This window comes from Chelonia mydas, chromosome 14 (genome assembly GCF_015237465.2).
Source record: "Chelonia mydas isolate rCheMyd1 chromosome 14, rCheMyd1.pri.v2, whole genome shotgun sequence".
Classification (NCBI taxonomy): domain Eukaryota; kingdom Metazoa; phylum Chordata; order Testudines; family Cheloniidae; genus Chelonia; species Chelonia mydas.
The window spans coordinates 39208084-39218772 of record NC_051254.2 but is presented as its reverse complement, the minus strand read 5'-3'; the positions used below and the strand labels follow the sequence as shown (position 1 = coordinate 39218772).

Sequence of the window (10689 nt, the reverse complement as noted above, 5' to 3'; positions counted from 1 at the left end):
AGAGGCAGCTGTTGCCCACCGTCTCCAGCCCTTTCTAGACAGTCCTGAATGGACGGGGTGGCGGGAGGAAGGACTGAGTCGGGGGCTAGTCCTGAAGGGCTAGGCTCTGCCAGCCTCAGCACCAGGGACAGTAGCAGGGACAGGGGGCAGCATTGGGGGAAGCAGGAAAGTGCAGTCAATATTTTAACAGGGAACTCAGGACACCTGGGTTCAATTCATGCCTCTGCCCCTGACTCTATGTCCTTTTAAGGCAAGTCCTTTTACTTTTCTGTGCCCGCCCCCCCCCCCACCAACTGGCTGCTATTTGGGGCAGGGACTGTCTCTCCCTGTGTGTCTGTGCAGCGCCCGGCACAACGGGGCCCTGATCTCAGCTGGGGCAGGGACTGTCTCTCCCTGTGTGTCTGGGCAGCGCCCGGCACAACGGGGCCCCTATATCTGTGATTCTAGACCCAGGAGGAGAGTGACACACGCAGAGTTCATGTACAAAATAGGGTTTTATTTACTTCTCCTAGGAGGAGGGGGTTGTTGCCTTGGCTGGAAATATGCACCCAGGACTCCCCAGCTGGTCTGTCCTCCAGAGCCCATGATCCTGAAAGAGGGGAGAAAACCCCCCTTGTCGTCCCCCCCAAAGCACAATACACCAACAGGCTCTCCCCGGAGAACGCAGCAGCTGGGGTCCGGCATCAGAACTGCCAGAGCAGCCTTAAATAGTCTTGAGTTCTCCACAAATGGATATACATCCCCTGGGGCTCATGACTTGGGGTTCCCCTAGGGGGTGTGGAAGGGGGATGGGGTATCCCCAATGGTTACACCCTTGGGAGTCACCTCCGCAGGGCCGGGGTTGTGTTCAGGCCCCTCCTTTGCTTCATTGTGCTGCAGACACCAGTGGCAGTGAATAGGTCGACCCGGGCCTGAGCCAAGAAAAGGATCTTGTTAGGAGGTGAGCCAAGTTGTTCTGGGTAAAGGAGGGGTGGGTGTTACACCTAGTCTTCTCTTGTCCATGGCCCCCTGCCCCCGTGCTGCTCCATTCATGAGTCTTCCTTCTCCTGGAACCTGTGCACAACAAAAGCCAAGCGTCAATCCTTTGCAGAAGCTTTTACTTTTTTATTTCTTTTTTGATCTGTGGAACTGCCTGCTGCAGGATGCTGCTAAAGCCACAGGGAGACCACACACCTGCTGTGGGAAAGCTTTCCTCCCCTCCAGTATCCCTAATCCCTCTGGGGATGGAGATCCCCCCATAAGCTGCTCTTTGGGCGTGACCGGGGGTTCCATTTAAGAGGAGATAGAGGATGCCAGCCCCATCCCGACCCACTTTATTCCTTTTCTCCACTTAGGTTGATGAGTTACGTCACACGACAGGCAGGGCATGTGGCTAAGAAGGGCCACTCCAGGAAGGAAGCCAGGAGAGACTCAAAGGTGGGCAGCAGGAATGCACGAACTGCCCCACACTGGAAAATTAGATCGACTCAGCTACGTCGCCCAGAGGTGTGAAAAATATCCCCCCTGAGCAGCATGGTTAAGCCGACCTAAGTCCCAGCGTAGACAGCGCTTCACTGATGGACAAATTCTTCCCTTCAACTAGCTACCGCCTCTCTGGGAGGTGGATTCCCCGTGCCAATGGGAGAACCCCTCCTGCAGCGTAGGCGTTTCAAGTGTAGACAAGTCCAAAGACTCCCCCAAGCTCCCAGGGGTGGAAAGGCTGCAGGGAGCAGCAGCCAGCTAGGAAGGTTGGAGCGTGAAGGGCGTGTCTGCCAGAGGGAAGCCTTAGCCGGGACAGGGCGAAGAACCCTGCACAGAGGTGGGACTCAGCTAGGCAGGGCTGTGTGGGGGAGTTCTTGCATTTCCCTCTGCACTTCGTGAAGAAATCCAGACCACACAAGAAGCCTCTGTCCAAGTTCTTAGGCCACTTTGGTTTTTAATCAGTAAATCTCGGTTGCCCTGTACACACCCAGTCCGACGTCAGCCAACGCACAGATGTTAGGTGAGCGTGCACCACATTATACCAAGGCCTGGCTTAGCATGAGTGAACAGCACTCTGGGAAAAATCTAAGCTACATCCCACAATACCCTGCAGTAACATCACCTAGATTTTCCTATCTGCTGATGCTAAACGCAAAATACACGCCTTGTGTGCAAGCCAGGGAGGCCCCTTCATGGACCGGTACCTGGAATGCCAGTATCCACAACAAAGATAAGGAAAGGTACAGAACAAAAGGAACTGGGACAAACGGGTGGGTTGGATTTTAGTGAAGAGTTTTGTAACGTATAAAATCATCCTATAAATATGACTAGCTGAAATGCTTGGGAGCACGTTGTGTACACCTTGTACAACAAGAAACCACAGTTAATTATTATTTTTCTGGGTGTTCCCTTTGGTTTTTTGGGGGGGTTGAGCTAACCGTGAGGTCTCATTTTAAGGGAACAACCTGGATCGGTTTAGCTGATGAGGAAATACAACTGAGATCTAGGTCACCTGGGGACGGGTCTCTTCCCCTGTGGGCAATAACTTTCCCATTTTTCCCCTCTCACGAGGGCAGTAGGGAAGGGACGGTGCCTTACTTGCACTGGCCACAGGTGTAGAAGACGGTCTGTCCTTCATCCGCTGATCTCATCTGCCGGGTGTGATAGACCATGCCCTCGTGACCACACTGGGGGCACTTCCTGTCGATCTGAAAGGATCACCAAGGCAGAGTCAAATCCATGGAATGAAGATTCCCTCCCACTCCCACAAAAAACTCCTCCACTGGGATAAAAGGGAAATAAGTCAAGGTCAGGTGATAATGTACCAGTGGGACTTCCTGCTGCAGGATGTTAGGAGACTCTTGACGTGTGTTTTCCTTCCCGCCCACCCACAGAAATCCCCACTCACCATGGGTCCCTTGACCTCCTGCCCGTCGTCCATGATCATCAGAGCCACAGAGCCCAGCCGGTTGAACTCGACACACGACTGGACCACCTTCCCTTCGAAATCTGTGCAGGGAGAGGAAGAGCGTTATTGAGGGATGTGAGCGTCAGACAGAGGAACTAATGCACTTCAGAGACTTGTCTCTCAGAGGGCCAGCACTCGACCCCACTCCCCTCCCAGAGCTGGGGACAGAACCCAGGAGTCCTGACTTCCAGCCTGCCCTGCTCTAACCCATTGCCCCCCCCATCCTTTCCCTGAGGGATTTCACTAGGGGACAGAGGGGAATTCAGCCCCCCTAGATAAATGCCAGTACGTGTGTGGGGGGTGATGCTGCCGCCCTCACCTCGTACGTCAATGGAGAAGGAGCAGCGCACGCACGTCACCTTGTCCTGGACGCCTGGCAGGGGCAGGATGGTCCCACACTCCGGGCAGAAGTCCAGGTCCGACTGGAAGCAGGAGGTGCCCAGCTCCATGGCTGCCTGCGAGAAAAACCACCGGATTAGCTGGGTGGCCCGCGGCACCCTGACCAGCGCTGCTCTGAGCTACCACAGGTCTCAGCCAGGCCCCCAAGCCCCTCCGGCACCGGGACGGGTGGGGGGCACCTTTACTTCCATCAATTTACAACCCCCAGTACCGATAACTCCTACCCCCCCCCCCGGTGCCCCAGCGCCTCCCATAACCACACCCGCAACCCTCCTCCCACCCAGCCCCCTCTCACCCCAACCCTGCCCCTGCCCCCACCACCCCATCCATGCCCCCTCAGCCCTCCAGGGGACTCCTCAATAAATCATCCACTCCTGATTATTCCCCTCCCCCAGCATCCCCCACCCCCGGTGCCTCCTTAAAAAGGGCTGATCCCTGTCCCTTAATCAAGTCTCCTTGTGCCCCCCTCACCCCACAGCTGCGCGGCTTCCCCTCCGCCCCGGCCCCCCACGTGTGCGAGCGTTCGGAGCAGACAACTGCGGCCCGGCGGGGGATAGAGCGTCTTCTAGTCCTCCAGAGGAGTAGAGGGGAAGCGGGAGGCAGAGTGTCGCCAGTCCAGCCTCTGCCCTCCCGCCCCCGCTCTCCCGGTGCCCCTCACTCCCGACCCGCAGCCCCCTGCTAGCCCAGCCCCCCCCCCGCTCTCCCGGTGCCCCTCACTCCCGACCCGCAGCCCCCTGCCAGCCCAGCCCCCCCCCCCCGCTCTCCCGGTGCCCCTCACTCCCGACCCGCAGCCCCCTGCCAGCCCAGCCCCCACCCTCCCGGTGCCCCTCACTCCCGACCCGCAGCCCCCTGCCAGCCCAGCCCCCCCCCCGCTCTCCCGGTGCCCCTCACTCCCGACCCGCAGCCCCCTGCCAGCCCAGCCCTGACCTCCCCCCCTCCAGCTCTCCCGGTGCCCCTCACTCCCGACCCGCAGCCCCCTGCCAGCCCAGCCCTGACCCCTCCCCCCCCAGCTCTCCCGGTGCCCCTCACTCCCGACCCGCAGCCCCCTGCCAGCCCAGCCCCCCCCCCCCGCTCTCCCGGTGCCCCTCACTCCCGACCCGCAGCCCCCTGCCAGCCCAGCCCTGACCCCTCCCCCCCCAGGTCTCCTGGTGCCCCTCACTCCCGAACCGCAGCCCCCTGCCAGCCCAGCCCCCCCCCCCTGCTCTCCCGGTGCCCCTCACTCCCGACCCGCAGCCCCCTGCCAGCCCAGCCCTGACCCCTCCCCCCCCCAGGTCTCCTGGTGCCCCTCACTCCCGACCCGCAGCCCCCTGCCAGCCCAGCCCCCCCCCCCCGGCTCTCCCGGTGCCCCTCACTCCCGACCCGCAGCCCCCTGCCAGCCCAGCCCTGACCCCTCCCCCCCCAGGTCTCCTGGTGCCCCTCACTCCCGAACCGCAGCCCCCTGCCAGCCCAGCCCCCGCCCATCCCCCCCCCCCGCTCTCCCGGTGCCCCTCACTCCCGACCCGCAGCCCCCTGCCAGCCCAGCCCCCGCCCATCCCCCCCCCCCGCTCTCCCGGTGCCCCTCACTCGAGACCCGCAGCCCCCTGCCAGCCCAGCCCCCGCCCTCCCGGTGCCCCTCACTCCCGACCCGCAGCCCCTGCCAGCCCAGCCCTGACCCCTCCCCCCCCAGCTCTCCCGGTGCCCCTCACTCCCGACCCGCAGCCCCTGCCAGCCCATCCCCCCCCCCCCCCCGCTCTCCCGGTGCCCCTCACTCCCGACCCGCAGCCCCCTGCCAGTCCAGCCCCCCCGCCCCCGCTCTCCCGGTGCCCCTCACTCCCGACCCGCAGCCCCCTGCCAGCCCAGCCCTGACCCCTCCCCCCCCAGCTCTCCTGGTGCCCCTCACTCCCGACCCGCAGCCCCCTGCCAGCCCAGCCCCCCCCCCCCCGCTCTCCCGGTGCCCCTCACTCCCGACCCGCAGCCCCCTGCCAGCCCAGCCCTGACCCCTCCCCCCCCACTCTCCTGGTGCCCCTCACTCCCGACCCGCAGCCCCCTGCCAGCCCAGCCCCCCCCCCGCTCTCCTGGTGCCCCTCACTCCCGACCCGCAGCCCCCTGCCAGCCCAGCCCTGACCCCTCCCCCCCCCACTCTCCTGGTGCCCCTCACTCCCGACCCGCAGCCCCCTGCCAGCCCAGCCCCCAGCCCCCGCTCTCCCGGTGCCCCTCACTCCCGACCCGCAGCCCCCTGCCAGCCCAGCCCCCCCCCCCCCCGCTCTCCCGGTGCCCCTCACTCCCGACCCGCAGCCCCCTGCCAGCCCAGCCCCCCCCCCCCGCTCTCCCGGTGCCCCTCACTCCCGACCCGCAGCCCCCTGCCAGCCCAGCCCCTGCCCATCCCCCCCCCCCCGGCTCTCCCGGTGCCCCTCACTCCCGACCCGCAGCCCCCTGCCAGCCCAGCCCTGACCTCCCCCCCTCCCAGGTCTCCTGGTGCCCCTCACTCCCGACCCGCAGCCCCCTGCCAGCCCAGCCCTGACCCCTCCCCCCCCAGGTCTCCTGGTGCCCCTCACTCCCGACCCGCAGCCCCCTGCCAGCCCAGCCCTGACCCCTCCCCCCCCACTCTCCTGGTGCCCCTCACTCCCGACCCGCAGCCCCCTGCCAGCCCAGCCCTGACCCCTCCCCCCCCACTCTCCTGGTGCCCCTCACTCCCGACCCGCAGCCCCCTGCCAGCCCAGCCCTGACCCCTCCCCCCCCACTCTCCTGGTGCCCCTCACTCCCGACCCGCAGCCCCCTGCCAGCCCAGCCCCCCCCCCCCCCGCTCTCCCGGTGCCCCTCACTCCCGACCCGCAGCCCCCTGCCAGCCCAGCCCCCCCCCCCCGGCTCTCCCGGTGCCCCTCACTCCCGACCCGCAGCCCCCTGCCAGCCCAGCCCTGACCCCTCCCCCCCCAGCTCTCCTGGTGCCCCTCACTCCCGACCCGCAGCCCCCTGCCAGCCCATCCCCCCTCCCACCCCCCGCTCTCCCGGTGCCTCTCACTCCCGACCCGCAGCCCCTGCCAGCCCATCCCCCCTCCCACCCCCCGCTCTCCCGGTGCCTCTCACTCCCGACCCGCAGCCCCCTGCCAGCCCAGCCCCCGCCCTCCCGGTGCCCCTCACTCCCGACCCGCAGCCCCCTGCCAGCCCATCCCCCCTCCCCCCCCGCGGCTCTCCCGGTGCCCCTCACTCCCGACCCGCAGCCCCCTGCCAGCCCAGCCCCCCCCCCCCCGCTCTCCTGGTGCCCCTCACTCCCGACCCGCAGCCCCCTGCCAGCCCAGCCCCCCCCCCCCGCTCTCCCGGTGCCCCTCACTCCCGACCCGCAGCCCCCTGCCAGCCCAGCCCCCCCCCCCGGCTCTCCCGGTGCCCCTCACTCCCGACCCGCAGCCCCCTGCCAGCCCAGCCCTGACCCCTCCCCCCCCACTCTCCTGGTGCCTCTCACTCCCGACCCGCAGCCCCTGCCAGCCCATCCCCCCTCCCACCCCCCGCTCTCCCGGTGCCTCTCACTCCCGACCCGCAGCCCCCTGCCAGCCCAGCCCCCGCCCTCCCGGTGCCCCTCACTCCCGACCCGCAGCCCCCTGCCAGCCCATCCCCCCTCCCCCCCCCCGCGGCTCTCCCGGTGCCCCTCACTCCCGACCTGCAGCCCCTGCCAGCCCATCCCCCCCCCCCCCCCCCGCGGCTCTCCCGGTGCCTCTCACTCCCGACCCGCAGCCCCTGCCAGCCCAGCCCTGACCCCTCCCCCCCAGCTCTCCTGGTGCCCCTCACTCCCGACCCGCAGCCCCTGCCAGCCCATCCCCCCTCCCCCCCCCGCTCTCCCGGTGCCCCTCACTCCCGACCTGCAGCCCCCTGCCAGCCCAGCCCTGACCCCTCCCCCCCAGCTCTCCTGGTGCCCCTCACTCCCGACCCGCAGCCCCCTGCCAGCCCAGCCCCCCGCCCTCCCGGTGCCCCTCACTCCCGACCCGCAGCCCCCTGCCAGCCCAGCCCTGACCCCCCGCTCTCCCGGTGCCCCTCACTCCCGACCCGCAGCCCCTGCCAGCCCAGCCCTGACCCCTCCCCCCCAGCTCTCCTGGTGCCCCTCACTCCCGACCCGCAGCCCCCTGCCAGCCCAACCCCTCCCCCCACCCACTCTCCCGGTGCCTCTCACTCCCGACCCGCAGCCCCTGCCAGCCCAGCCCTGACCTCTCCCCCCCAAGCTCTCCCGGTGCCCCTCACTCCCGACCCGCAGCCCCCTGCCAGCCCAGCCCCCGCCCTCCCGGTGCCCCTCACTCCCGACCCGCAGCCCCCTGCCAGCCCATCCCCCCTCCCCCCCAAGCTCTCCCGGTGCCCCTCACTCCCGACCCGCAGCCCCCTGCCAGCCCAACCCCTCCCCCCCCCCCCCGCTCTCCCGGTGCCCCTCACTCCCGACCCGCAGCCCCCTGCCAGTCCAGCCCCCCGCCCCCGCTCTCCCGGTGCCCCTCACTCCCGACCCGCAGCCCCCTGCCAGCCCAGCCCCCGCCCTCCCGGTGCCCCTCACTCCCGACCCGCAGCCCCCTGCCAACCCAGCCCATCCCCCCCCCCCCCGCTCTCCTGGTGCCCCTCACTCCCGACCCGCAGCCCCCTGCCAGCCCAGCCCCCGCCCTCCCGGTGCCCCTCACTCCCGACCCGCAGCCCCCTGCCAGCCCATCCCCCCCCCCCCCCCCGCTCTCCCGGTGCCCCTCACTCCCGACCCGCAGCCCCCTGCCAGCCCAGCCCTGACCCCTCCCCCCCCAGCTCTCCTGGTGCCCCTCACTCCCGACCCGCAGCCCCCTGCCAGCCCAGCCCCCCGCCCTCCCGGTGCCCCTCACTCCCGACCCGCAGCCCCCTGCCAGCCCAGCCCTGACCCCCCGCTCTCCCGGTGCCCCTCACTCCCGACCCGCAGCCCCTACCAGCCCAACCCCTCCCCCCGCCCACTCTCCCGGTGCCCCTCACTCCCGACCCGCAGCCCCTGCCAGCCCAGCCCTGACCCCTCCCCCCCCAGCTCTCCTGGTGCCCCTCACTCCCGACCCGCAGCCCCCTGCCAGCCCAGTCCCCCGCCCCCGCTCTCCCGGTGCCCCTCACTCCCGACCCGCAGCCCCCTGCCAGCCCAACCCCTCCCCCCACCCACTCTCCCGGTGCCTCTCACTCCCGACCCGCAGCCCCTGCCAGCCCAGCCCTGACCTCTCCCCCCCAAGCTCTCCCGGTGCCCCTCACTCCCGACCCGCAGCCCCCTGCCAGCCCAACCCCTCCCCCCCCCCCCCGCTCTCCCGGTGCCCCTCACTCCCGACCCGCAGCCCCCTGCCAGTCCAGCCCCCCGCCCCCGCTCTCCCGGTGCCCCTCACTCCCGACCCGCAGCCCCTGCCAGCCCAGCCCTGACCCCTCCCCCCCCCAGCTCTCCTGGTGCCCCTCACTCCCGACCCGCAGCCCCCTGCCAGCCGAGCCGGTGGTTCCCAGGTTATCCAAAGTGGTCACTATTACTAGCTATTACCAGCAGGAGAGTGAGTTTGTGTGTGTGTGTTTTTTGGAAAGCGGGGGGGGGGGGGGTTAGAAAACCTGTATTTGTGCTTGAAATGGCCCACCTTGATTTTCATGCACGTTGTAAGGAGAGTGGTCACTTTGGATAGGCTATTACCAGCAGGAGAGTGAGTTTGTGTGTGTGGTTTTTGGAGGGGGGTGAGGGGGTGAGAGAACCTGGATTTGTGCAGGAAATGGCCCACCTTGATTATCATACACATTGTGAAGAGAGTGGTCACTTTGGATGGGCTATTACCAGCAGGAGAGTGAGTTTGGGGGGGGGGGGGGCGGAGGGTGAGAAAACCTGGATTTGTGCTGGAAATGGCCCAACTTGATGATCACTTTAGATAAGCTATTACCAGCAGGAGAGTGGGGTGGGAGGAGGTTTCATGGTCTCTGTGTATATAATGTCTTCTGCAGTTTCCACAGTATGCATCCGATGAAGTGAGCTGTAGCTCACGAAAGCTCATGCTCAAATAAATTGGTTAGTCTCTAAGGTGCCACAAGTACTCCTTTTGTTATTATGACTGTTTTTTTCTTTCTTTTTCTTGCTAAAAACAAGAACAGTTTCAAAGAACAGTTGAGTTGTGCAGCCATCTGACAACCATCACTGACTTTGTCTTTCTAACCATGGTCTGTCTCTCTTTAGATTTCTCTTCTCCCCCTCTCCTCCCTTCCAAATTTTATATGTGTGGATGGGATAATTTATTTGTATGGATGCAAAATAAAAGTTTTAAATGTGGCATTGTGAAGAGAAGGGACTGAATGAGGATGTCAGATACATACAGTGCTTGGTATCACACCGACGGGTGTGATAGATAGAGAGATGAAGGGACTCCACCCAAAGCACTATCTGGCAGCAGGTCCCAGCGTGACAAGCACTCTTACCTCAGTTTCCCTTCTCAGGTAACCTACGGACTCTATACCAGGCTCTGTTGATGAAATCATACCCCTCCTCGGGACCCATCTGTGATCGGTTTACCCCCAGGGTGCCACCTGGAAATGGGGTACCACTGAGCCCTCTGACCCACCAGCCTGGGCTCCCTCTCAGACTGTGCTGCTGTGGCAAGTTTCAAAACCCTCCAAGCTTTCACTTTCACCAGCATTCACATGGGTGGGGATACACCTAGCTGCAATTATATGCAGACTCTCTAACCACCAGCCTCCTACCTAAGACCCCAGAGCAGTATCATCCTCCCCTGGTCAAATCTGGCCAGTACATGGGTTTAATACCTGGTCTGCTTCTCTCTCAATGTGAAGAGGTCCATACACACTTGTGGTAACCAGGCCAAGATTTTCCCCAGACACCTTAGTCAAACACACACTGGTTTGGATTAAAACATAAAATAAGTTTATTAATTACAAAAGATAGATTTTAAGTGATTCTAAGTGATGGTAAACAGATCAAAGCAGATTACCTAGTAAATAAACAAAACCGCAAACTGAGCTTAACACACTAGATAGGTAGGATATGAATTAGCAAATTCTCCCCCTGAGTGATAAAAAGACTGGCACATTCTTAAGGCACAAGCTGCCTTGGCTTTGCAGCTTGGGTTTCCCAGGTTTTCATACACAGGCTAGAAATCCCTTTAGCCTGAGACCATCACTTCCCACAGTCCAGTCTTTGTTCCTCAGGTGTTTCCAGGCGTGTTGTTGTAGGGGGAGTGAGGTCCCCTCATGATGTCATTTCCCCCTTTTATTTCTTCTTCCCACTTGCTGGAAAGCTCTTTTGCTGTGACCTGGGACAAACAGTTCCCGTTGTGTAGTGCTAGCTAGTCCACAGTTCCTGGGGTCATCCTCGTGCTTGTGTGCGTTTCCTCAATAAGCCATTCACATTGTTTGGCCTTTTGACTGTTGTA

The 10689-nt window shown here is 64.5% G+C and overlaps 1 protein-coding gene across 1 annotated transcript; it reads right to left on the bottom strand.

Annotated features, from left to right (window-relative positions):
- Window positions 1-475: 475 nt before the first annotated feature.
- Window positions 476-3950, bottom strand: POLR1H (RNA polymerase I subunit H). The gene is made up of 5 exons (XM_037914028.2): window positions 3800-3950; window positions 3249-3384; window positions 2870-2970; window positions 2560-2669; window positions 476-1053 (listed from the first exon to the last, which is right to left on the bottom strand). The coding sequence occupies exons 2-5, from the start codon at window positions 3376-3378 to the stop codon at window positions 1029-1031; spliced, it is 366 nt and encodes a 121-aa protein (XP_037769956.1). The 5' UTR covers window positions 3379-3384; window positions 3800-3950; the 3' UTR covers window positions 476-1028.
- Window positions 3951-10689: the final 6739 nt, after the last annotated feature.

Bases quoted from the DNA above. Each gene is read 5' to 3' on its own strand.
- POLR1H (XM_037914028.2), bottom strand. From the start codon at position 3,378: ATGGAGCTGGGCACCTCCTGCTTCCAGTCGGACCTGGACTTCTGCCCG. The intron at 2,670-2,869 runs GTGAGTGGGGAT...TGATCCTTTCAG, and splicing joins AGGAGGTCAAGGGACCCATG to ATCGACAGGAAGTGCCCCCA. The intron at 1,054-2,559 runs GTAAGGCACCGT...TGTTGTGCACAG, and splicing joins TACACCTGTGGCCAGTGCAA to GTTCCAGGAGAAGGAAGACT.